Genomic DNA, 26,271 nt, shown 5'->3' with positions numbered 1-26,271 from the left:
CCTATTACAAAAGGATAATTTATTGGTTATTTCATTGGTCTGGAAAGCAAAGGAAGGAAAGAGGGACGTGTGACAAAGTCAGAATATCAATTCTAACTTTTTATGCATTCATCTCTCTGGTAATTTTACACAAAGATTAAACAAAATGGATTATGGCTCAAAGGGTTTTATTTTTTTCTTTGATGTAATACCACTGTTTATTGATAATTGTCATTTTAAAAAATTGATACGCTAGTGTGAGAAAATGCAATTTGAAAAGCATTATACCCTTCTTTTCTCCAGTTTTTCTTTTTCCTATCCTTTTCTTCTTTTTACGGTGCTGAAGAAAATGCCATAAAAAAGGAACATAAATAGACACAAGTCTAATTCATAGCTGAATTTAAGAATATGAATGTTCTCAAACATTAGTAACATTTCTATTTATTTATTAGGTCATTTTTCAGTTAAAAATATTTTGACAGTTATTTTTAATTATCGACAGTTTTGAATGATCAGATAAAATTATTTTTCCTTACTTCTCTGGGAAGTTTGAATTAATCTCATGGATGAGAAATTCACCTGAGTTTTAGCACAGACTGCAGATTCAAATACCTTTTAAATTATGAACATGTTGATGATATTCCAGACCTGTAACATGGGAATCTGTCATAACTCAAGGGATAGCAAAAAACTCATTCAAAACTATCAAAATTAATTCTGAGATAGATCTCATTTATTCTGTTCTAATAGATCAGAATTATTGGCTTTACCTAAAGATTTACACTGCAATCAGAGCCAGCTATAAGCAAGATGTTCTGTTTTAGCAAAATAAAACATTTTCAAGAAAATCAGATTGTCCTGAAAAGACAAAAAAAAAAAAAAAAAAAAAAAAAGGTGGAGGGGATGATGACTAATCTGCAGAAAGACTGTATTAGGTGTTTTCAGAGCTGACTGGGAAGATGCTCACTTCCAGACTGGCCGCCTGAGTCTGATCCCACCCACAGACTCCAGAGCAGAGAGCTGCCAGGGTACATCCAGCCTTAGGATCAAATGCTTCACCCACCAACAAAAGCTTTCCGCTAATGTTCAGAGGTGTTGTCTGAACTACTCTAATTTCCTGAAAGCCTCCTGAGGGCTTGCCCAGACCCACGTTGGCAGTTTCTCGCCTTCTCCCACCCCTCTGCTCCTCCTCGGGCAACCTTCCCACCCAGAGCCTCCCCAGGGAGCACAGGGCTGGGGTGGGCAGGAGTGAGCGGGGAGATAAGTCAGAGGGAGCAGGCTGTCCCTGCCCTCCTTCTCTCTCCATCCACTCGATCTCCTTCCGCCTGCTCAGAGAAGGATATATTCCCTCGTCTTCCCACCTTAGCCATCTTTACCCCTCATCAGCTGTCAACGCTGGTTCAGCCAACCGCTTCCCCTCCTGACTCAGCCCCAGACACAAACCCTGTTAGCTTGCCTCGCCTCTAAAACCCATTGCCAAGCTTTGGTAGGGTACAGCAAAACCTGAGCGTGCTTACAGGGGATGTTTTTCACACTGCAAGTAGCGGACTTACTCTTGCAAGGCTCCACCACTGCAAGCCAGGGTTACCTTCTCCCTCCTGAGAAGGTACCCTCCAGGTCACACACATCAAAAAAGGTCATTTGTATCTGGGCTCCCCTTCTTAAACACGAAAGCCTCTAGCTGGGCTTAGCCCTAGCCCTTGCACAGTCCTGGAGGTTCACTGGCCTGCTGCTAGCTACCAGCCCCTGCAATCCAAGCTTTCCTCTAGTAACGTGACATATGGTCTGACAAAACAGGACTTATGCATGCTCTGTGCTGCAGGCAGCCCCAAAATAACTCGGTTCTGGCTGTCGGGTGGGGAGGGCTGAAGAAATTTCCAGATGACAGGCAACAAAAGGGTGAAAAAAATTTGTTTCCTACTCTTGATATACTCACAAAAGGGAGAGATGCTCTAGGAATAGTATTTCAGAGACTAAATTAAAAAAAAGCTGCTGCTTATCTCCTCACCTTTCATGGCTCATGGTGTGCTGCCAGCCTCAAAGGCAGGTGTTGGTCACTGCCAACAGCTTCAGGGACAGGACGAAGTGAACAATTTTACAAGCCTGAGGTAGTCCTGGCATAAACCTTTTGCTGACTCTGTGGGACCTTTGCTCAAAGAGAGGAGACTTCTCAAGGAGGGGAAGGAAAAAGAAAAGCCAAAAAGGAAACCTCAGTGTGACATACACGCCTGTGGAGAGACACAGAGTTGTGCAGCCACAGCTGCTAGAGCAAGCACGACGGCGTCATGGACCAGTAATGCTGCCACTCACCCTCTCTCTCTCCCTGTGCCTTTTCTCTCCGGCACCACGTTGCAGCCATGTGTCGTGGTTTAACCCCAGCCGGCAGCTCAGCCCCACTCAGCCACTCTCTCACTCCTGCCCAGTGGGATGGGGAGAGAGTCAGAAGGGTAAAAGTGAGAAAACTCAGGGGCTGAGATAAAGACAGTTTAATAGGGAAAGAAAAGCTGTGCACCCAAGCAAAGCAAACCAAGGAATTCATTCCCCACTCCCCATGGGCAGGCAGGTGTTCAGCCATCTCCAGGACAGCAGGGCTCCAGCACACCTAACGGGGACTTGGGAAGACAAACGCCATCACTCCGAATGTCCTCCCCTTCCTTCTTCTTCCCCCTTCAGCTTTATCTGCTGATCATGACGTCCTATGGTCTGGGATATCCCTTGGGTCAGTCGGGGTCAGCTGTCCCGGCTGTGTCCCCTCCCAACTCCTTGTGCCCCCCCAGCCTGCTCGCTGGTGGGGTGGGGGGAGAAGCAGAAGAGCCCTTGGCTCTGGGTGAGCACTGCTCAGCAGTGACGAAAACATCCCTGCGTTATCAGCACTGTTTCCAACAGAAATCCAAACCATAGCCCCATACTAGCTGCTATGAAGAAAATGAACTTCATCCCAGCCAAAACCAGCCCCAGACCTCACTGGCCCTGTCCAGAGAGACATGCCGTGCACTTCTGCCTCTGCCGGGAGGGCTTTTTCAGAAAACTCCAGCTGCGGTTCCTCCCTTCACAGCAATGCAACAACAGCTGGAGAGGGCTCGGGCTGCTCGAGTACTCCAGCACACACCTAGGACCAGTGCCCTAACACCCACCATGCTAGAAAGCAACCGCAGACTTGCTTATCTAAAGCAAAGGCTAAAATTCTGGGAACCCAAATGTCCCTTGCTTCCAACCCTGTACTTCCTCCCTCCCTAAAATAACCCCATTGCCATTGCACTCCTTGCACTTAGTGACTGGAGCACAGCAGCGGGAGGGGGATTTTGTTTGGTTTTTTACATCTAAGCACATCTTGCTTCCTCCGTAGCAAGTGCTTGCCTGCTCATTTACAGGAGAGAGAGATTTCTTAAGCATCTGTAGCAAACCATATATTGAATAAGACCTAAGAGGAGCTGGTACCCTTCAGTAACCCCTCAGCGAGAGATGGAATTCCAGGTTTTCAAAGTTATACTATCAGGTTTACGGGCAGACTTGGGGTATCCCACAAGACACATGTATCCTACATGGCAGGAAGCCTGTAGCAGCTCGGAGTTCTCCTCGACACCAACAGACTCTGGAGAGTGCACTCAAAGGGCCCGCTCCTCCTGCCCACCCTCACTACCTTCCCTGGAAAGATATGGGAAAAAAAAAGACTCCCCCTCTTTATTTTGAGACAGAAATGGATGCCACTTAGTGAGCAGCACTTTTAAAGAAAATGTGTCACTTACTGAATGCCTTCTTTGGGTGAGAAAAACTCCAAAATAGTCAGCTGTGTATTTTAAGGACTAATGCACTGTGTTTGTTTTGCATCAGCATAAATATGAGAAAGAGCCTAAGGTACAGAAGATCTCTGTGTGCTCTTTTTCAGAGAAACTGAACCCACCGATCATCGTCTCAGTTTCCCTTGAAAACAGAAGTATTAAAATTCACTGGAAATCCCCGCCTACTATTGGTTCTGGAAAAAGCAAGTGCTTTATGTATCAAGTGAAAAGAACAGATTGTAAGGTAATCAGTTTTTTGGTAATACACTTAATGTGTAAAATATGACTTCCATAAAAACTAAGTATCCCTTGAATTTAACAGAATTAAAACTCAAACAAACTTTAAAGAAATCACAAGATCTTTCATGAATGATCCAACTTGTCTTGTCTTTCTGGCAAAAAATGGAAAATCAACACATTTTATGAAGTCTTTCAGAGTCACACTTGCATTGAAGTGGATTTGTTGTTTTTTCTTTTCATCTTGAATTTGAATTGTACATTAGTATCACATAGATCACTGACTTTTTTGTTATAGAAAAAGGAGTATTGACAAAAAGAAAAGTTTAGCAGGTGCTTTGATAATATTTTTTTAGAACCCCCCGCCCATGTTATTGTTATTTCTTCATACATCACTGAAAGAATCATCCCTGTTGTTTGCATACACTATATGTATTTAAAAATATTTCATGGTGTATCAGCAGCTTCTCTTAGTCTTACTAGTAAGAAATAGAACAGTGTTATAATTTACATTATGCTGTGTGGTGACTAAATGCCACCTGGCATTACCTGGTGGCATTTTTAAATTACCTGGAAATAAGAACTGAAAAGTTTTCATGCAGGTTCTTATTTGAACTCCCAAAGAGTATAAAGCCAAGCACTTAATTCAGAATACAATAAGTATGAAATTCAGATGTGTATTGGAATGTGAATTTTCTGAATATTTGGTGTTTTCATTCAAGCTGTCTTTGAAGGTGTGTTTTTGTTTAAGGACCTAAATCTCAGCTAATGCACACCTCAGTCAGTGCACAGCAGTCTAACAATAAAAGGCTTATCTAAGCTGGCTGCAAACATTTAAAAGACAATTAAACCCTGAAAGAACATATGACTGAACTGATATGTATCCACTCTTTATTAGACACAGTAGAAAGGAGAAGTGCAATGAGGTAGACACTTCATTGATCACAAAATATTATCTTCATAAACTACAGCAGAGTTTATTAATTCAGACGCAGTGCTAATATTGCTAGGCAGCTTCCAGAACAGAGCTGGCTCTTCCCATGTTCCCGCAGCGCAGAGAGCTCAGGTCTGTACGTGGACACGCCAAAGCTTCCCAGTCCTCTTTGGGTTTTTCCAGCAGACAGACAGGGAGTCTCCTTCTAGGCCACTTCTGCAAATCATTATCATTCCCTAAACCATTCCTAAGTCTAATACTTCAAAAACCCTGCCAGAGACATGCGGGGATTTGTCCCTGTGCATTCGCAAAGCTCCTGATCACTAAAGGCAGTGAGCAGAGGGAGCAAGGGGGGTTCATGTTGGATCCTTGGTGCCTTGTTGAGCATGGTGCTGGAGCCCTTCTGATTCCTTCCTGCCCATGCACACAGATTTCCTTCCTCTTCCAAGACTCAGAGCAAGGGAGGTGGAAGCGGGGAGGGCCGAGAGGAAGGGGTCCCCTCCCACCGCAGGGCTGGGCTGTGCCCAAGGTGGGCAGGGGGATCCTGTGATCCGCAGTGGTCGTACGGCCACTGCAGCCCCTGTTTCCAGCTTCCTAACACCCTCCACTCTCTGGAAGGGAATGTCAACTACATAAATTAGTCCAGCATCCTTACTTAAGTGGAATAAACCTCTTTTATTTTCCTTGTCTTATACAGCTGCTCCTCTGCTTTGTGCACATCTGCAGGGTATAAACATAGATGAGGAAAGCAAAGAAAAATCACTGGGGCATGGAAGTGAATAAGCCCCTATAGCAGTGGAAAATCATGTTGGTTTTTCTTCCACAGATGGGATGGTTTGGGAAGACAGGAGAGAGACAGCTGCAGCAACAATAAAAATAGATGGATGAGGGCACCAGCTAAGTGAGGGGGGCTTTCAGGTAGATTTGAGGAGAATCAGTGTTAAGGCTAGTAATGATTAAAATGGTAGTTACCTAGCCAAGAAGCACAAAAAGGGGGGCTCAGGGTTGGAGGGGGTTGGCGACAAAGTTAAGGAAGAAAACTGCAGCAATATTACAAGAGACACAGGAGGGAGAAGAATGGAGCAAACTAGAGATTCTGTTTCCTGATCAAAGCAAGTTCTTAATTGCTGTCACAGAGACTTAATGAGTTGAGGTATTAGGGCATCCATAAGCAGGCCTGCAGATATTTGTTGAAGAACAGGTAAGAGTATAATGCTTAAAATATACAAGCCTATATTTATTTATTCTGAATACCTGAAAAGTTGACTTGCTGAATACTTATGCATACAAATAATACTGTGATACAGATTAATAAAGCTTAAAAATAGGGAGTTAAGTCTGCAGATGACTGGAAGATAAAAAGGGTTGGCAAGTACTGTGGGAAACAAGGTTAGAATTTGAAATGTTGGGTAAGTCTGAAATAAACAAGCCAAAATTCAGTGATAAGGAAAACCCTATGATTAGGAAGTAGAGGTCAAATGTGCCAACACAAAATAAGGAATTAATGTGTAGGCAGCAATGCAGAAGAAAAAGGTCTGTGGATTACACTGAACCACAAACTGAGTCAATCATTCCATGTTATTACACAAAGGTCAAATGCTATTCAAGTATATATGACAGGCATGTCACATGTAAGATGTAGGTTGTGACTAATTTGCCCTTCTAGCTACTGAGTTTCACCTGAAGTTTCACAATGTGCTTTGGGCACCACCACAAAATATAAATATGCTGAAAAAAAAAAGTTCAGAGAACATCAGTGAGAGTTATCAAAATGAGCAAAAGCTTTGAAAATGTGCTCTAGGAGTGGAAGACTGAGGGACATGGTCTAGAGTACAGGAGTGTAACTTGTGTTAACAATCTTTTGGTAAGTAAAAGAGCATAGGGATCATACTTACCCATGCCAACTTGTGAGTAGGATAAAAAGTGACTGGCTAAATTCAAAGCAAGGAAAACATAGGCTAAAAGTTAGGAAAAGTGTCCTAATTCCAAGGAAGGTCTAGCAAGGGAACAGGTTTCTGAGGCTGCTTGGGGATTGCTCTGTATAGAGTTGCTGACAATGGCTTAGACATCCTCTATGAATGCTCTGGGTAGATGTGACTGAAAGTTGCCACACATCATGACTGCTGGAAGGTGGCCTACATAATTTTGTAAGAAATCTTTCAGTCCTGCATTTTGGAAATTTCCTATGATGACGTAAGCTTGTTATTGGCTCCTTAGGAAGAAATTTTCAGGCACAGCACTTGGTTAGCACTTAACCCTCGTAGTCATTTGCAGTTTGCTTTTGAAAGCCCAAGGACTTTCCCCCATTTTTACTTACTTTTGAAAAACTTAGCATGTGAACTTTTGGACCTATTTTTGGCACCAGATCTGGAAAGGTATTAAAGAATGTGAAGAAAGAGAAAGAAATGGCTTGGTACACAGGGTCAAGCACACACTGCACCAGTCAGTATGAGGAGAGCAGGAGATCACCTTTTCTTAAAGTTGGCCTTACAGTACTATCTCATCGTGCTTTCCTAACACCAAAGATGCAAAGATTCTGGGCCCCTCTGTGTCTGAGGTGCATGCTTTCTACTTCTTTGCAACGTCCTAGCATTACTGTTAGTTTCCTCTCCTGCTTTCTTTTTTGTTCCTTCTTAAGTTCTTAGCATTGTTTATTTACAGAAGTTGCCTTCAGTTTTCAAAAGTGATGAATGATTTAGAGATCTCTCGGTTTTAAACTCTGACACTCCTTGTGCAGGCTTGATCTTTTGAAGTGATGTGCTTTCTTTTATAGGCACAATTAAAGATACTTCAAGATAGTCACAAAAATGGTGGGCATCCCTCACCACCAGTTAGCGGATAAATGCAAGCTTTTATTCTACCAGACAAGCAAGTATATCACACTACTCACACCACAGTTGCATAGTTACTGTATTTGCCCTACACTTGGTATGGTAAAAAATGAAAGTGTTTTCAAACTCTTACTGTCCTACTATAGCTGATACCTCCTTCCATCTTATCAGTTCCAGGGGCTCCTTCATTTTCAGTCCTGAGTATCAGCACATACCAGGTAAGTCAGATAGTGTAGAGTCAGATAGTGTCTGGGCATAAACATTTGTTCTGAAAATCTGTTCCTACTACGTTAGAGATGTAAATAATAGTATTTGACATCCCTAGATTTATATCTTTTTGAACTGCAATGTGAAATCACCTAAAATAACCCCCTAAACCTATCTTGATAGATTGTAGATGTCACCGCAGAGAAGTATGAGTATCCATTTCATAAGCCAGCAAACAAATGTGCAGCACAAGTGAGGGTAAAGAAAGAGACATGCATAAGAAACAAGTTTTGGAGTGAATGGAGTGAACCAGTGTTTATTCACGATGATGGTAAGTTATCATGTATTTACTATTCATAACATATCAGTACGTATGTTATTACCATTCAACGTATTTACTTCATTATCACATTTGTTGTCGTCCTTGCTGTATTATTGTACCACAACAGTACCTAGAGGTCCTTGGCATGCACGAGGCTCACACAGGTCTAGGTGCTGTAGGGAAAGGCAGTCTTGGGTCCAGTGAATTGTATTTCCTTGGTCCTAAAGCAGTCTAGCACAGGGCTGTTCTCCTGGGGTAAATCACATCTGACTCTTGACATCCTTTAGAAAACAATAATGGTCAGCAGCCGAAAAGCTTACAACACCCCCCTGACTGCCCTGCAATGGACAGCCCAAGCATCTCAACAAATGTTTTTGACTGGAGTTAGTAAGCCAAGAAACCCACAAAAGTGAGAATGTTCAGCAAATCACATAGTCCTTAAAGACTAAGTCTAATTTTTTTTTTTACTACATCAGGGGAATAATTTCTTATCAGGCAGAGGTAGGAAATGGTTTAGCTCTCACTTAAATAGATGTGCTCTGGCCCCTACAGCTCACTTCATCACAAATTAAACAAGAACCTTGTAATAATTTTCCTTCACCTCCTATGACTAGATTTTAACATTCGTGTCCTAACAAGGGAAACTTGTGCTTTCCGTGACAAGAAAAATGCCTCCGCATGCAGCAGCTTCCTGATGTCAGGTTACATAAAGGGGAAGCAGTATAATGGAGTTATGCTATATTTATGGAGAGAAACTGGTGCATAGAATTGTCTCTGTATGTTGACATGCAAAAAAAGTACAATACTATTGGTAGTAAAACAGAAAAAGATAAATATTTAATGCAACAGACTGTGTATTTTGGAATATGTCTTTTTGATCTATTGAGCTTCAAGTACATATTTATCTGAAGACACAGGAAATGCAAGGCCAGACATTATTATTTTTTGCAGTGGATTGAATGTAAATTCTGTAATTTACCCTACAAATAGGGTTTATAGGATGTTGCCTGCCTACTCTATCAGATGCCTCACCACATCCCACTCCCACCTCTCAGCTGCCGCCTTTGTTGGCCCAGATTCATTCATTTCATTTTATAAGCATTTCACTTGTGAAATGCTTGGAGAGAAAAACCTAGCTGCTCCACACGCTCACTGTGGTGAAGGAGAGAACATGTTTCAGGCCATCAGAGACTTGAATTGCCCTTTGGAGATGCTTCTTTCTTCTCACTGAAGACAGAGCAAGCCTAGGAGGGTAGGATGGGCTGCAGAGGGATCTGCCTAGCATCAGCCTGGACACATCTGATGTGTAGACAGTGGAGGAACGGGGAAATCAGAAGAGCTTTTCGTGGTGGGGGAATGTAGATTTACTCGCTCCCTGCCAGCCTCTCACCAGAAGCACATGGAGCTGAAGAGTCACCCGTCCTAGTCCCAGCCTACCAAACTTTGCTCTCAGCAGCTGCAACTCTCCGTCAACCGTTTTCAACACCGCTGCTCTCCCAGCTTCCGCTACAGCTGTTGTTGAGGCAGAACAAGCACAGCGTGTCTCCTCTCCTTCCGAAAAATTTGTGGCGGACAAGACTGACATTGCGTATAAGCTGTAATATCTGCACGTGTTCAGTACAGCATGTTGATTTACCCCTGGAGCATACTGCTGCACATATGCAGAAGTTCATGTGACGCAGCAATTTCCCTTCTTCCTTCCTGTACTTGGAGAGGATCGGTGGCTTTTATAAAATAAATCTATGAGTATATTACACTGAGGGGTTGCACACTCAGGCAAACATCTTTAAATGTCTCCTTTGATGCCTAGAGAAAGTTTGCTGTCCATTTTATTTTGTATTCCGTTGAAATTATTTTGTCTGCTTCCAATTGGGAACATGTATAAGAGAATATTATGAAGTTCATTTTAATACTGCCTAGATTAGAAAAACCCTGGGATTAGTAGTATGGTTCATGGTAACTCCATGGAAGTCACATAATTTCACAGACACAGTGAATTGAAAAAATTGAATGCAATGACCTGCTTTTTGTTTGCTTCTACATGACATTCCATTAAGAATGCATTTTTAAGAGGCATTTCAGCCTCCATTTAAAAAAGCTGAAACATCAAAATGAAATAACATAATTCAAAACATAACTAAAATATTTGTTCTGAAATGTTCCTTTGACATGAAAAGAATTTGTTAATTTTCTCATGGGAAACACATTCATTCTCCATTGGAATTAGCATATTCCCTTGAAAAAAACCACTATTTAAATTGAACTGAGCTGTTTAGTGTAGAAACTTTCTGCTAAAAAAGAAATGTTTAATCAGCTTTATTCATATATAGAAACTTGAAATAATTGGTCTAATTTTTAGAGCTACTGAGCATTCACAGATTGCTTTGAAGTTAATAGTAATTCAGAGGTGTTCTGCATTTTTTGCAAACCAAGCCACTTGTTTTGGTTTCAAAGTACTGTTACCTGTGACTAAGTTTAAGCATTTGCAACTGAAAAAAACTCCACCATAAAATAGTCTACCTAAAAGAATATATGTGCTTCTTTTTCTTCCTCCTTTCCAAAATGCATGAAGTAAGAAAGCAAGAGAAGCAAACCTCTTTACGCTTCGTCTGATGCAAAGACCACTGCTTCCTCTTCTCCCTGGTGTTTACGTGATACGGGGTTAGCAGAATGGTGCAGAAGAATTACCTCAAACAAAAGAATTTCTACTACGCAGTCCAGAGATTGTTCAGAATATGTTTTCCGAGCCCTCACCTCAAAAGACAAGAAGGGAAAAACTCCCTTTTCATCTTAAAGTGAATACATAATAGTTTTGTATTTTAGCAGAACCTAAAGGTTATTCTCATACACAGTTCTGCCCAGAAGTTTGTAAATTTTTTCTTGGTTTCATATCAAATTTGTGGAAATTCATAGTATCCTTGGTTTAAACTACAGATGGGTTCAAACTTGGAACTTTTGTTCAATTCTTTTGTTCTTTGAATTTGATCTAGATTGATCCTAACCCCACTGTTTAACTGGCCTTGAACTATTAACATTTTAAGAGCTGTTCCTGCCTGTTTTTCTTTAAAGTACTTAGTTCAAAGCAATCCAAACTTGTTATGGTTCTAAAGCTAGGTATTAAACAAAGAAATAAAATTTGCTAGAAATACCTTTTTGAATCAACCAAAGACATTGGTATTTTTGTATTTTGGGTATTTTGGAGGAAGGAATGCAAGGTACAGAGCAGTAGCATTTGTTGAACAGTATGAATACGTATTGCTGGCATTTCTTTAGGACTATGCCTAGCATGGTTAAAAAAGGTAAATATAATGAAAACCAAATGTTTCTTCTTGGGTCAAAGATAATATTTTGTTTGACAAAAAGCTTTTATTTTCATTTTGCTTTAAACCAGTTACAGCTGTGAAGGGGTGAGGAGGCAGCGGCAGGGCACTCACGGTGGGTGGAGAGGGGAGGTGGCAGCAGCAGGAATCCAGAAGCAGCTGGGGCAGCAGCAGGAGTGTCGAGAGCAGATGGACAGAGGGTTTGATACCCAGAAATCAGGGCTGGCTGGAAGGATCCAGTGGCACAACAGGCTATGCCCAGCATATGAGGGCAGAAATCCAGGAAAAGGAACAGTGTTGAAATCAGAAGCCCCTGTTTCCCCTAAAAAAGCTCCAGGAAATGTTTCTTTAAATCTGTGGCAGTTCAGGAATAGTGCAATATTTATGAGACAATATATAATTCATCCAGTTATGAACTACCCTTTCCCACATTATTAATATTACTTTCCCTCTTCTTTTTAAGAAAAGACAGTGGATGTCATGCTGCTAAGCCTCACGTCATTTTGTCTCCTGATTTTCCTTGGAGGTTTGCTGCTATGTGCATGTAGAAGGTAGTGTACATTCCTAGATGGTAGTATAAATTTCTGGTGGAATAGAGGTCTGGGTGAGGGTAAACAAACATACAATGGATTAAAATCAAACACAGGTCTTCTCAGATAAATTATGTTTACAAGAAGCAGTCAATTGTGCATTTTCGACTATTGTTCTGTTAAGACCTAGTGTAAGATATTGAGCCCTATCACTGCCATCTCACAGCTCCCATCACAGTCGCTGGAGCTCCAGTCCCACATCCTACTCTCAGGTGTCTTTCTGCCACTATAAATGACATTTTTTCATTAATGACAATTTTTCATCTTACTCCGACTGCTGCCTCTCTATTCTCAGTGTGACTTTACCCCATGCTTTTGCAGGTTCTGCATCCAGGACCACCAATGTTAATCATGCCACAGATGAACTGCATTTGCCATGTTGCCCAATTTAATTTCCCAATCCATGGGTATTACCAAAAGCAGTCTTTTACTCTAAGCTGGAGAGTTTACAAGAAATAAATAAAAAAGGAAAGTCAGGCTGACAGAAGGCATTTGTTTTGCTGTACTATTAGTACTATTAGTACAGCAAAGTAATAGTAGTGGTCCTACACCTACCAAAAATTAGTGCAGCCAACTGCCTCCATGCCACTACTTTTCTGCCTGGCTACGTACCTTTCCTATTGACATGGCAGAGAAAGCTTTCTTGAACTGAAAAAATAAGCAGTTTCAGGATAGGATGGTAAGTCAAGATGCCTTAATATTTGGAAGGTGCAGTATGTAAATGGAAGCTCTGTCAAAAGTAAATTGATTATTTAATTAATGACTAAATATTATTCCTGATTAGGATAAAAGAAATTATCATGTGCTCTATCTTCCAGTAAACAAAGACTTAAGGAACTACAGATATGAAAGCTAATATAAAAAAACAGAATAAAAAGTTTCCCCTTGGGGCAAACAAAACTTGTAATTGAAAGCCATCTGCACCTAAACATGAAACAATATTCTGGTCAAAAAATGAGAAGTGACTCTGGCCTCAAGAGAGTGATTCAGCTGATAGATCTTGTCAGTGGAAAATTTACATAGTACTCAAACCCAACAGATAATCCTTTGTGATGAAACAAAATGTTTTCATGGTTCTGTGCAGACAACACTCACTCTCCAACCCGAATTCTGCTAGGCCTCAACAAATGAGTTAAAAGATGTTTCCGATGCTATGCCTGCTCCCTGTCATCCAATGTTTCTTTCTTTGATTGTCACACTTTATAGGTAATATTTTTAATTATGAAAAGCACACATAGGAGTAATTTTTTAGCTATAGACATAGTAGCATGCCACAAGCTCTCGCTTTGCCTGGATGTCATGTGTTTGTGCATATCCACACAGTGCTTTTATATCTGTAGCAGGCTAAAAACCAGTCAGGCTGAAGAAGAGCTGGGAAAAATGATGAGAAAAATCTCTGCAGTGAAACAAAAAAGGGTAGAATGACTTTAGAAAATGTAGATTCCTGTCTAATTGACGTATCTATTACACAGCATTATTGACTGATCTGTTCCTGCAGACATTTAATAGTCATGTGTCCGTATCACTCTCCTGCAGGTATCAATGCCTGGAAGTTATAACTATGCCTGTTCCACATCCTTCAGATAATATCAAAACTTGGTTAGATGCAGATGAGACTCAACACGAGGTAGTGTGTGTCTGTCTTTTTTCTCTCACTACATTGACAGGTATGATATTACTTGCGATCAGAATGGTACGTTACATCTGGAGCAGCAGGTCATTTTTAAGAAAAACTGGAAAAAAGGTATGCGCAATGTTTGTAGTGAAGCATGAAGAGAACAGAATGCTTGTGGAGGTCACAGGACAATGATCTCAGTAGAGAGGGTGGAGAAAATCCTCAGGGGAGTAAAATCTCTAGCGTGTCTCAAAGTGTTTCAGCATATCCACACTCAATGGGGCAACATCTTAAGAAGCGATCACCCTGACTCCCTGCAGAATAGTCAGTTATGGGATATTACATATATAAGCATGTGGGCAAGTTATCAAAGGGAAAGTTTTTGTGGAGAGCTGCAAGTCATTGGCTATGTTGTAGTAAATGTGCACCTTCTTATAGCAAATAAGAGGAGGCTCCACAATGCACGCAACGTAAGCTATGCCAACTGTGCACCTGCTGGGGGATAAAATTGCTTACAGAGGTGTTTACTTTGGAAAGATGATGTGCCGTAAGTTCAGATGCTAGCTTATCTCGTGGAAAATTATAAGTCTTCAGTCAACTGGGCAAAACAAAACAAAAAATATTTGCAATATTTGTGTGGCTATCATTAATGGAGCTCCTTGGCTGGCATATTCAATGCTTCTTATTGCTGCCTGTCATTGTGTGAGTTAGAGGAAAAAATGTGCTAGTCAGGCAGTGGTCTAGATCTCTATAACTCTGGTGAAGCTACACAGTGAACTGTGCTCCAGGAGGCATGGTAAGATTGCCTCTTACCTGGTTCTCCTGCAACACATGATGAGAAGGTGCAGGTGTGCCCAAACTATGCTTTTGAGGGGGGAAACATCATTGAGATAGAAAAGTGTAATGAGGATTTTCTTGTCCTGTGTACTCAAAACATTTGTTCAGAGCCTCTGCAGGATTTCTATTAATTTTTCCCTACCATCCTTTATTACTGTGCTTACATTGCAATATCGAAATGTCTTCTAGTAGTGCATTCAGCGATGTAACTAACAATTGCCAATGTGAGTGGTTATGCCATCTTCTCTCCCAGGGGAAAAATGTGTGCCTTCCAGTATTGTCTTTTGGTTTTTGGATAAATATACCTACATGATTGTAAACTCTGAAAGAATCCATGGACCATCTCAATTCATGAATCACTATTTGAATCGTGAGGCAAGAGGCACGGGTTGTTTTGTTTTATTTTTACCTTCTCAAAGACAAATTTATGGAAAAACTGATGTGCATATATTATACAATCATATTACAAATGACAAGACTGAAGCATTTTGAACTTGCACCTGGATGGAGTTCATTCCACAACCCTTGGGCTGGCTTTCAAGAGCAGTCTGTGCTCCTCTTCTTCTTTACAGCCATCTTCTCAGAAAAGCCCAAGAGCTCCAGAACTGGACTGAAGCCGAGTCTCTTATTCTCAAGATTCAAAGTCATTTCTATGCCACTTCTGGCCAAAATTATTTGACCAAATTTTACCCCAAAGGTGCCATATTTACCACCTTTTCTGTGCAAAAATCCTTTGGTGCCCTTTTCACCAGTAATAGTGTGCAAATTAACTAACAATACTCCTTGTGGCCATCATATATGGACCGGCAGAATGGAAAGATAAAATCATCACCATCAAACTTAGGTTCTGCATCTCCCTCCATGCTAGAATTGCATACACTGCCATTTAGGGGTCTTTGTATTCAATATATAAATAAAAAACCCCACAGCAATCAGTGATCACCACAAAAATTATATTTAATATCACTAACAGAGAAAGAAGAGATTTCTGTCCCCAAACTGTTACAAACACTGAATATACCTTTGACAGGAAGACCTCAGCATAGCTGTGTAATTGCTGTCTAGATGATTACAACAAGTGGTTGAGATGACTGTTGATGGCACTTCTGGGAAAGATAAATTGAATAAAACATATGGAACATATCAGTATCTCAAATATTGCTGGCACCTGAAATAGCAAAGACATTAGCTTTGGACATACTTTAAGAGTTAAGAAGACTGTGGAGAATGCTGCTGAGGTAATCTGTTTTATCCAACAAATAAATACAACCCCTGAAAGCTAGACTGTGACTTTGACATAAACCTTAGGTACATAGTCATATCATCCTGGAGGGTGACAAGCAACAAAATTATGGCTTGGGAACAACTAAACAAATCTGTCTGTGAACAACTTTTAGATTGAGAGAGTAACTCATATGGTCTCTGTATTCCAGTTACATGACAGGGTTAGTAATCTGTACTAATCCCAGGTACACCGAATAAGTAGCATGCTTGTACAATATTCAGAATTTGTAATACCATTGAATGCAGATGTTGTTCATAATGTAACTTTTATCCAACAGAAACAAATGTCAATGCAAATGGAGATGCACTCAGAGGTTACTATGGGAATACCAGAAGAGAACGGAGATGAGAGCATTCAACAACAGAAATGTTTGAAGGAATCTGGATTAGAAGACCTGTAGGGATGATATGCTTTTTTTATCTGCATGCGAGACTTACCCATCTGTTAGGTGGACCATATTCTGACAGATCTAAGAATGGCTGATACTGGAGTTTGTCTGAGCCCAATAATTTGAAGTATTTTGAGCTCTGACATTATATAACTCTTAAAATGAGCTTTGGATCACAAAGGCAAAGCGGTGTCTTGCAGTTTGTCTCTAACTACTACTGATCTTCAGCCCAGTAAAATTACAGCACCTTAGACAACATGTTCTAATATTGAGATCCACTTGGGTTAAAATGGAATTAGAATTAGTGTTTCATAATGCTGCAATAGCTTCCAAGTACTGTCTAATAGATCAATGCTGTTGAACACTGGCTGTTCATACAAATCTCATACTGCCGATTCAGCATCTGATTGAAGTGGTCATGAGAAATGGTGGAAGCAATGAATGTTTCTGGAAACAGCAGCAGAAGCTCACAAGAATTCTCTAAAGCTCAAAAAAAAAAAAAAAAAAATCTGCATTGTATAAGCAGACATCAACCAGAAAGAAGAGTCATGTGTGAAGACATAAGGTCTTTTAATGTGATGGACTTATTCCTTTGCAGTTAGTAAAAGGAGAAAACTTTAGACAAGGTAAAGAAACAAAGGTTTTGGCTGTGTTGTAATTGTTTAAATAAGTATAAGTCAGAGAAGTTAAAATTCAGAACTGACCAACTATTGCTATTTATTTTTCCCTGTCCTTTTAAAGAAATCTTTCTTGCTGTTTCCATAAGGTGGTGAGCCATGCCAGTTCATTTTGAGGTACACAACCAGCACAGAATCTTTTAACTGTCAGTTAAGACAGTATTTATTTGACTACAAGAAAAGGAATATAGGGCCTTGATTTTGCAAGGAAGAGGTTTCTGTAGATTTTTTTTGCAGGCAGGAAATACAAATAAATGATAGACCTAATTTTCTGGAGGGTTTGGAAGCTATCTAAAAAATTCTTGTTTTCGTTACTGGTAAAATTTCTCCATGTTCAAAATAATATTGCTTGAAGGAAATATTTGATTACACTTGAAATAACATCTTTTGTATTATTGTAGAGGACAATATAAAATTTTTGTTTGTGCTTTTGAAACATTCAGTTTATAAGATATGCATATGTGCAGAGTTTTGATTCACCTGAATATGCTTTTTTTGGTGAAATGTCTCCCTCACCACAGTGGAGAAGACCGCACTCTTTCTACTTTAATACTAAGAATGGCTGGTAACATCTCAAGAGCCCAAGCTGGAAACACCTGAACAACAAAAAGACTATCACTGACTTTGCCATAAGATCACATTCATGACCTCAGGAAAAAACAATCAACTTTACTAGGTAGTGTTACCTTTCCTGTTGCATTGCATTTTTTACAGAAGGTAAGGGTGGCCTTACCTTTGAACATCAGTGCTCTTCCCTCCATACCTGTCAGCCTGATGCCTATACAAATCATCAGGGAGAAGATGAATGATAGATATCAGGTACTGAATCAGGTTTCAGTAATGACAACTTTTATAATGTCGCCTTCTCTGTCTTGAACACAGCTGGGAAAACCCGCAATCAACATATTCATTTTTTTCTTGGATGGTCAAACACAGTCTCTGTGGGTAGACAAGGCAGTCTATCCCATCAGCCATGGTCCAGACGTTTTCTCAGGAAGTTGGGGAAGAATTACTACTTCAGGTAAAAATCATTACAGGAGGCATTTAGAAAACAAGTGTCATGAACTTACAAATTCCTTTCTTGGTGAGGATATAGAACTGATATAATGAAACAATCAGAACATATGTGAGCTAAGTGGGGTAGAGAAGTACCACACATTGGCCAAACACATCTGGAATCCAGACTTCATATAGTGAAATCAGGTCACAGTGAACATTATATCGTTCCTTAAAATATATTTTATATAGTTTTGGCTTGCAGCGCTTGAAGCCCAAAACCAGTGCCAGGATTTAAAATAAGACAGAGAACCTATAGATTAAAGAAATCCAATTATTTTACCTGAAAATAGAATAATTCTTTTAGATTAAAATTGCTTTGCTTACAAGAGGCCTCAGTTTCAGTCAATACACACAGTTTGCCCATATGCACATGGCAACCTCCAGAGACACACAACATAAAACAAAATATTATAATGTCAGTTCTATGGAAAACTAATCCTAAAGTGCAAATTCGATAATAAAAAAAATCAGTATCCGGACCCTTCCAAGAAACACTTGACCAATTTGTTTATAAAATCATATAATTTTTCCTTAAAATAAGACTATTGTAAACCTATCCTAGACCTGTTCTCCAATAGTGGATTAATGTGCAATATATACACAAAGACATGTACTTATCTGAAAACAAAACTGTACTATCCTCAGTATGACAATAAACGCTTAAGTACATACAAAATACTCTGCAAGTACCTGAGGGACGGGATCCCATCCAGAGGGACCTGGACAAGCTCGAGAAGTGGGCCAATATGAACCTCATGAGGTTCAACAAGGCCAAGTGCAAGGTCCTGCATTTGGGTTGGGGCAACCCCCAGTATCAATACAGACTGGGGAATGAAGGGTTTGAGAGCAGCCCTGTGGAGAACAACTTGGGGGTACTGCTGGATGAAAAGCTGGACATGAGCCGGCAATGTGCGCTCGCAGCCCAGAAAGCCAACCGTGCCTGGACTGCATCAAAAGTAGCATGGCCAGCAGGTTGAGGGAGGGGATTCTCCCCCTCTACTCTGGTGAGACCCCACCTGCAGTACTGCATCCAGCTCTGGGGTTCTTAGCACAGGAAAGACATGGACCTGTTGGAGCTGATCCAGAGGAGGGACACAAAAATGTTCAGAGGGCTGGAACACGTCTCTTATGAAGAAAGGCTGAGAGAATTGGGGTTGTTCAGCCTGGAGAAGAGAAGGCTCTGGGGAGACCCTATTGCAGCCTTTCAATACTTAAAGGGGGCTTATAAGAACATTGGGGACAAAGTTTTTAGTAGGTCCTGATGCGATAGGACAAGGGGTGATGGTTTGAAACAAAAAGAGGGTAGATTTGTATTGGATTTAAGGAAGAAAATTTTTACAGTGAGAGTGGTGAAGCACTGGAACACGTTTCCCAGAGGGGTGGTAGATGCCCCATCCCTGAAAACATTCAAGATCAGGTTGAACGGGGCTCTGAGCAACCTGATCGAGTTGAAGATGTCCCTGCTCACTGCAGGGGGATTGGACTAGATGACCTTTAAAGGTCCCTTCCAACCCAAACTATTCTAGGATTCTATGAAAATCTTACTCAGCTCATCTGGCTTGCTCCTGTGAATGAAGTGCTTGCCTTCATCTTACCTGTGAATGAAGTCCCTGTGTAGAAGATTTTACCTTCTGGTATTGAAGTGGCACAACCTGATGAGACACTGGGCAGTGCATTGCACATAGAGAGATCGCTCTTTCTCTCCACTTTCACATGTGCAGAGGACTCTGGAGTCAAAATCCCTTTGTCTGGATTGTAAAAACCTGTGAGATATCATGACTAGTTATTTTTATGCTTCCAACTCCAAGTCCCCACTTCTGCCAAGTACATATAACGCACAGGGACTTAGGGCTAGGAGTATTATTCAGCGTTTCTTCCTGAACATCAGTGACTATGCAGATATCAGTCGTACCTTACTGTAGCTTCTGAAGGCACGACAGCCCCTTCTCTTTGCTTTGAAAAGAGGATGATTGGAAGAGGACAAAAGGAATCGGCAAAGCAGCCCTCAGACTTGGGACTCTGCACCAAGGCTGGTCGGGTTGTCCATTGCTGCCACCTACCGTACACACAACCGACTTTTAGTGAGAAATAGTCCTCAAGTTTTCAAACTGGTTTAACTCAGGGCTGGTCTGCAGATTTAACTGCACTGATATAATTAAAGAAGTCCACTTCCCTCTCTATCTTGAAAACATGGCCTTTGTTAGGGACAGGATCCATCTCCCCTCATTTTACTTTCCTTAGGGTTGGGTGTCTAATGAAACAGAGCTGGCCAGAGCCCTGGGATTTTGAGAGAAGACATCCAGCGAATACGTCGTTTCAACCTAGAACAGGTGTCCAAGACAGGATGACTGTCCTGTCTGGAGATGCCTATCTCTTTCTCGTTAGACCTTAGATGATCAGACTCAGATTAGATGCTTACATTAGCAAAACATGCTTCTTTTGACCTAGTTTTTCTGGCTCTCCCTACCCAGGTGAAAGCAGATATTCTGGCCAAAGAACAGCTTGGCAGGTGTAGCCTTTGGATTTGGGAGTTTTTCCAGCACAGTTAAAGAAGTCACAGTTCATATCTCATCATGTTTCGGACCAACATTATTAAGCCAGCAACAGCAGTTTTGATCAGAAACAGCCTTGATCAAGAGCAAGGGCAGAGAAACTTGGGCTGCAGTGTTTGGGTTGAAGTCCAAGTTCACAGTTTTATTCTTCTCACTATCAAGTGGAGAGGCTGGAGGATGCAAGTATCTAACTTACATGTAATTGTACACCGCTATAAGTTTCACCAAAGTGAAATGTATCAAACAGATAAAGAGCGTGTGAGTGTGTGTGTGGGGTGTGTATGCATGTGGAAGGAACATGGTCAAGGAAATGTCTGTATGGAAAAAGGCACAAATATTCCTCAGGGCCAAGTATACGGTTCTTAGCATGCTGCCTGTATTTCTCCATTACAGCTGTACACGTTATCTGCTGGCATTTGAATAGCCAATGCTAGCTGACCGCTACAACTTGATCTACTTATATCTAAAGGAACCGGATGGCTCCTACACAGTAACTCTAAAGATAAAGATGACATTGAGAAGATGAAAATGCTTTGGTGGCTGCTGCAGCACTGGGTTGCACTAAGAGTTGTATTACTGCATCTCATCAGAATATACACATCAGCATACTTTCGGTAATCTCAGAAAAAAAATCCAGGTCACAGCTTTGAATGCTAATTGCATATGAAGCCTGTCACCATGCTTCTAGTTCTCCTGAAAACTGGCAGGTGATCAAACCCTTAAACATTGGACAAACAGTTAGAGAATATGGTTTTGGTATTTAGTTCAGGAAAACATTTGTTGTGACATAGACCCAGCGAAGCAGTCAACACCTTTGAGTCAAACTACCATAGCTTTACTCATCTTTCCTATTATAATCCTCTAATTTTGTAAAAGCTTCTAAAAAACACAGTCACACTTATCTAGCTGCTGTAAAAGACATGTAAGCATAAAAAAATACATGTATAATACATAGGCAAAGCAAGACATTAACAAGGAAGGAAAGAAGAGATGGAAGTGGAGGAAAAGAATGAAAAGAATTAGAATTCCAGACCATACAACAATATTATTATGTTTTCATTACCTCACAGAATTATTTTGTATCTAGCAAGCTGCCACTTTGCATTCATATAGATGAAAAACAATTGTATTTTAAAGCTTGTTTTGGCTTCTGGATGTCTTTTTTTTTTTTTTTTTTGACCAATGGAGAAAATGAGAAATGCTGTGATTATGTAAATATTCTAGACCACAATAGCTAACAGATACTCATTTCATCCTTGATTTTTGTGCAATAGGCTACTATGTGGGGAAACCTTTTTCCAATTTTTAAACTACAGAGCTGCTTGCCACAGGATGTTGAAAATGTACATGGCTTCAAAAGGAAAACTGGACAAAACCATGAAAAAATACCTGTCAAAGACTTGCTAATTACAAAGTCAACTCTTCTGGCTCATGCGGTGCTCCACTCATAAATTGCAAGACACAAGGAGAACACATCTGCCCTCTTCTTCATTTCTCCCCTAGGCACCTGCTACTGGCACTATTAGAGAGAAAATGGACCGCTGGTCTACATCAGCCTTTCGACTCACCAACTACACCCAGATTTTTGGAGCAGTTGGAGGAACTGCTAAGGCATCGTATGTGTTTCCCAAATCAGGGGACTAGTGGGTTCACTGCTGATATTGAAACCAAGTGTATATGACCTCTGTCTTCAGGAGAACAGCAAGGCGTGCTGCTCAGCTAACATCTAAATGCAGAAAACCTCAGAACTGGGTGGCTTCATAAAGTCACCCAGTTCATCTTCACTATGGTAATGTGGGGAAACTTTATTTGCCTGGACTTCCAGTGATAGTATGGCAAGGGGAATTTATCCACTTACATAATTTCAGTAGCATCTTGAATCCAGGGTGTTTTTTAATAGAACAAAATGTTTTATTTAAAACACACAGGATGGGAAAGATTTATCCCTGATCCCTTTTGGACATTTAATAAAAAGAAATAGTGATGCATATACCATGGACTGTTGCAACATCTGGCAACTATAGAAAGAGATGGACACAAGCAAAATTGTACCCACTTTCAGCAGGCTGAGGAGAATTTACAGTAACATATATTCATTATATTGTGAATGTAGTCAGCTTTGATGCATTGTAAACCTTCCCTACTTGACTGAAGAGTCTGTGAAGTATGAGGTATTCAGGGTTATATAAAAACTCTAAATTATTTGCATCCATACATCTCTCAATTTTTTTCTTCATGAAAACCAATGAAAAGTAAAATAGCAGAATACCTGTCCCATATGTAGCATATATTTTGGATTCCTTTAGATTGAACACAGTGTATGTTAAAGGGAAGGTCTGTGCCTGATAAGAAGATTAGTCCTGGTAATTTGAAATTAAGAGGCTTCAGGATAACCTGTTTGGGGAATTTATGTTGTTCACTTCCTGCCATATTCCTAGCTGTCCTGGTTTTAGCTGGGATAGAGTTAATTGTCTTCCTACTAGCTGGTACAGTGCTATGTTTTGAGTTCAGTGTGTGAAGAATGTTGATAACACACTGATGTTTTCAGTTGTTGCCAAGTAGTGTTTAGACTAAGTCAAGGATTTTTCAGCTTCTCCTGTCCAGCCAGCGAGAAAGCTGGAGGGGCACAAGAAGCTGGCACAGGACACAGCCAGGGCAGCTGACCCAAACTGGCCGAAGGGGTATTCCATACCATGTGATGTCATGCCCAGTATATAAACCGGGGGGAGTGGGGGTGGGGGATCGCCGCTCGGGGACTAACTGGGTGTCGGTCGGCGGGTGGTGAGCAATTGCACTGTGCGTCATTTGTACGTTCCAATCCTTTTATTACTGTTGTCATTTTATTAGTGTTATCATTATCATTATTAGTTTCTTCTTTTCTGTTCTATTAAACCGTTCTTATCTCAGCCCAAGAGTTTTACTTCTTTTCCCAATTTTCTCTCCCATCCCACTGGGTGGAGGGAGTGCAAGTGAGCAGCTGCGTGGTGCTTAGTTGCTGGCTGGGGTTAAACCACGACACTAGCACAGGGACTTGTATTAAAAGTGGTATGGAAACCACTTTCCCAGCAGTGGAAAATGGGACACTGCTGGGCTTCTGGGAGCACAGAGGGGGCAGGGCCACCCCACTGGTGAGTGACAGGTCACTTCCCTCCCAGCTCTAGAGCCGTGAGTGAGTTGTACCAGCACAGGAAGGTTTGGGGTACAGGCAGCACACTTCAGATGATTAAATTAGTGAAAACCTGGTGATTATCAGGCCATGGTGATTATTGATTTTGTAACCCGGTAAATCCCGTGATCTCTTTAAATGCTACTTTTCTAGGGCACCTCAGCCCTCGAACTGGAACATTGCTGATGGGGTGGTACTTTAGAACAACTGGGAGCTCTCCTCACTAAAAATAAGCCTTTCTGGTTGTTTTTATGTACTTTTGGGTGTTTTTTTTTAATGTGAGTAGATTTTAAACACTAGGTGTCAGTCAGTCACCTCACAAAAGCAAACTCTCAAGCCATAGCACATTTGTCTTTGGCAGCAAAAACTTTTCAAGAGAGCATGTACAATAAATTGTAGCATGTACACATTAAATAGTAACTGCAGTAATGCCAAAGCCAGATGAGGCAATTATTCCACAGTACTTTTTAGCAGCCACAGAGATCCCAAGCCAGGGAATGTGGAGAAAACACTTTTGTAGAAAGACCCTTGCACACACACGGGTGAGTATTCACACTGTCTCTGTAAAATCCTTGTTAATCTGTTGTCTAATGCTACAGGTGACTGCTGAATTCCTCTGGTAAACCAACCATACTACTCCTGCTTCTGGAGCATTTGTAAAAAACTTATGTTTCAGAAGAAAGGACACCCATCAGCTAGGTTGAAAAACAGGAGTTCAAGCAGCACTCTTCTCTTCTGCATTTCCTCCTAGCTAAGTTAGGACACTTGGCGAAGGGTCATGCTACTGCATTTCAAGGAGTTATGGGCCCCTCTTGTCTTTCTGACCTTCGGAGGTTGCTCCCCACGGGGCATCCCTGGCATACAGAAACGTATGCCTGCAGCCGAGCTGTTGTGACAGCTGGGGGCTGTTTAGGCAAAATGCTTGCGTTGACAATAGAGCTTGAGAATTGCTCCTTTTGCCAGTTCTCCAGCAAAGAGGCCAGTTCCCTGGTGGTGAACTGCAGCAAGAGTTGCTGGACTTCATGGGTCAGGCCCCTCAGGCAGCTCTGCACGGAGGAGCTTCAGTTTTGTGGATCTGGCTCTTAGTGATCTGGTATCACAAGTGATGCAGACACCGGAGCTGTCTCCACAGAATAACGATATACAAGAGAAGCTGTTTGCTTAAGCATAACTACAGACATACTGTCTCAGGACACAAACTAGTATGTCCCTGCTGAGCTCCCCGCATGGATATGTAGGGTGGCATCCTGCTGCCTCTCCGCTGTGTAACTTGGGCACCCAGCTTTCCCTTCTGATTGCACCATGGACCTGTCTCACATGCTCACAGCTCCACTAGATGTCAGGGCACATACACGCTCTGGCTCAGCTAACCAGTGTCTGAAATTGGGCTCTGAAGTGACAGTGTTTTTTATTATTCTCTTTAGCTACATTTTGATTCAGAAATCTCAATAATCCTCCAAAAATCTGTTGCGTATTCTTGAAACACGTTCAGACTGTCTTTCCTTCTTGGAACCATACATGTGTATCATTTCAAACACTCAACTACTTTTAAGACAATGCCACTGTGTAGCTCGAATGGAAACTTACTCTAGACTGTATGAAGAAATGTATTTTATAATTCTGATCTCTACTCTTTTACACATACATTTAAAATTACTGCATCTTTGCAGTGAGAGCCTGAGGAGAAATGTCTTTTATGACATGCTGATCCCACAATACACAATTTTTTTCATCCCGCCTGTGAGATCCCAGGATGCTGGTTGGGTTAGTGCAGCTCCCTCCACGTGCCAGTCCCCAGGATGAAGGACCACTGAGGACATGTCGTCAGAGGAAGCAGGTAACAGCTTTCAGGCTGAAAGAACAGAGCTGGATTTTTCACTGTTCTGTACTTTGTGAGGCAGAATACAGCCATGTGCAGGGCTACGCTGTGAGAGCAGTTGCATTTCCACCCACTCTTCACTCATCCTGCCTGAGCATAGGTCACTGCAGAAGGCGAGGGGACTGGAGAACCAGTGCCTTTGATGTCTAGACGATCACTGCATTTGGGTCTTTTTTATATTATTTAGCTTGTTTGATCTCACATCAGGGCTTTAGTACTTTTTTTCCTGGTGATGGGAAGAAACAGCAATGAATTAGTTCCTCATCTATGTACCTGTCTTCCTGCTGTGATCACTTGGCCATCCTTTCTTGTTCCCTTTACTTCGGGGTAGTTTTGCACCTGCACATCATCATGATGGCCACGACAGCCCCTCAAATCAATAAAAACTAGACATATTTGTATGTCAAGCCTTCTACCAAGACAAAGGCTGCCTTGTGTGGAGCAAATATGCAAACACCTATACCCAGATTCATCCCACGTAAGTGAGGAGCCTCTGTTAGAAAACCAGAACCCCTCCATAGCTCATGGAGAAAGACAGACACCTCCAAAAGATGGCTCATTCCACCTCAGGATGTCTATTTCCTCCTACTTTTTTCCCTGGACTTGCAAGAGCT

General features: G+C 41.3%; 1 protein-coding gene across 1 annotated transcript in view; it reads left to right on the top strand.

Annotated features, from left to right (window-relative positions):
- LOC142044619 (interleukin-5 receptor subunit alpha-like) overlaps positions 1 to 16,650 on the top strand; it is a 28,682-nt gene extending 12,032 nt beyond the window's left edge. Inside the window, exons 7-11 of the mRNA XM_075057266.1 lie at positions 3,866 to 4,002; positions 8,151 to 8,298; positions 12,073 to 12,160; positions 13,736 to 13,826; positions 16,214 to 16,650. Of these exons, the coding sequence (XP_074913367.1) occupies positions 3,866 to 4,002; positions 8,151 to 8,298; positions 12,073 to 12,160; positions 13,736 to 13,826; positions 16,214 to 16,336 (587 nt within the window). The 3' untranslated portion in view covers positions 16,337 to 16,650. The remainder of the gene's footprint in view (positions 1 to 3,865; positions 4,003 to 8,150; positions 8,299 to 12,072; positions 12,161 to 13,735; positions 13,827 to 16,213) is intronic.
- The last annotated feature ends 9,621 nt before the right edge of the window (positions 16,651 to 26,271 follow it).

This window comes from Buteo buteo, chromosome 25 (genome assembly GCF_964188355.1).
Source record: "Buteo buteo chromosome 25, bButBut1.hap1.1, whole genome shotgun sequence".
In the NCBI taxonomy this organism is placed as follows: Eukaryota; Metazoa; Chordata; class Aves; order Accipitriformes; family Accipitridae; genus Buteo; species Buteo buteo.
Note: the sequence above shows the minus strand (reverse complement) of the source record. Positions and strands in the feature narration are given on the sequence as shown.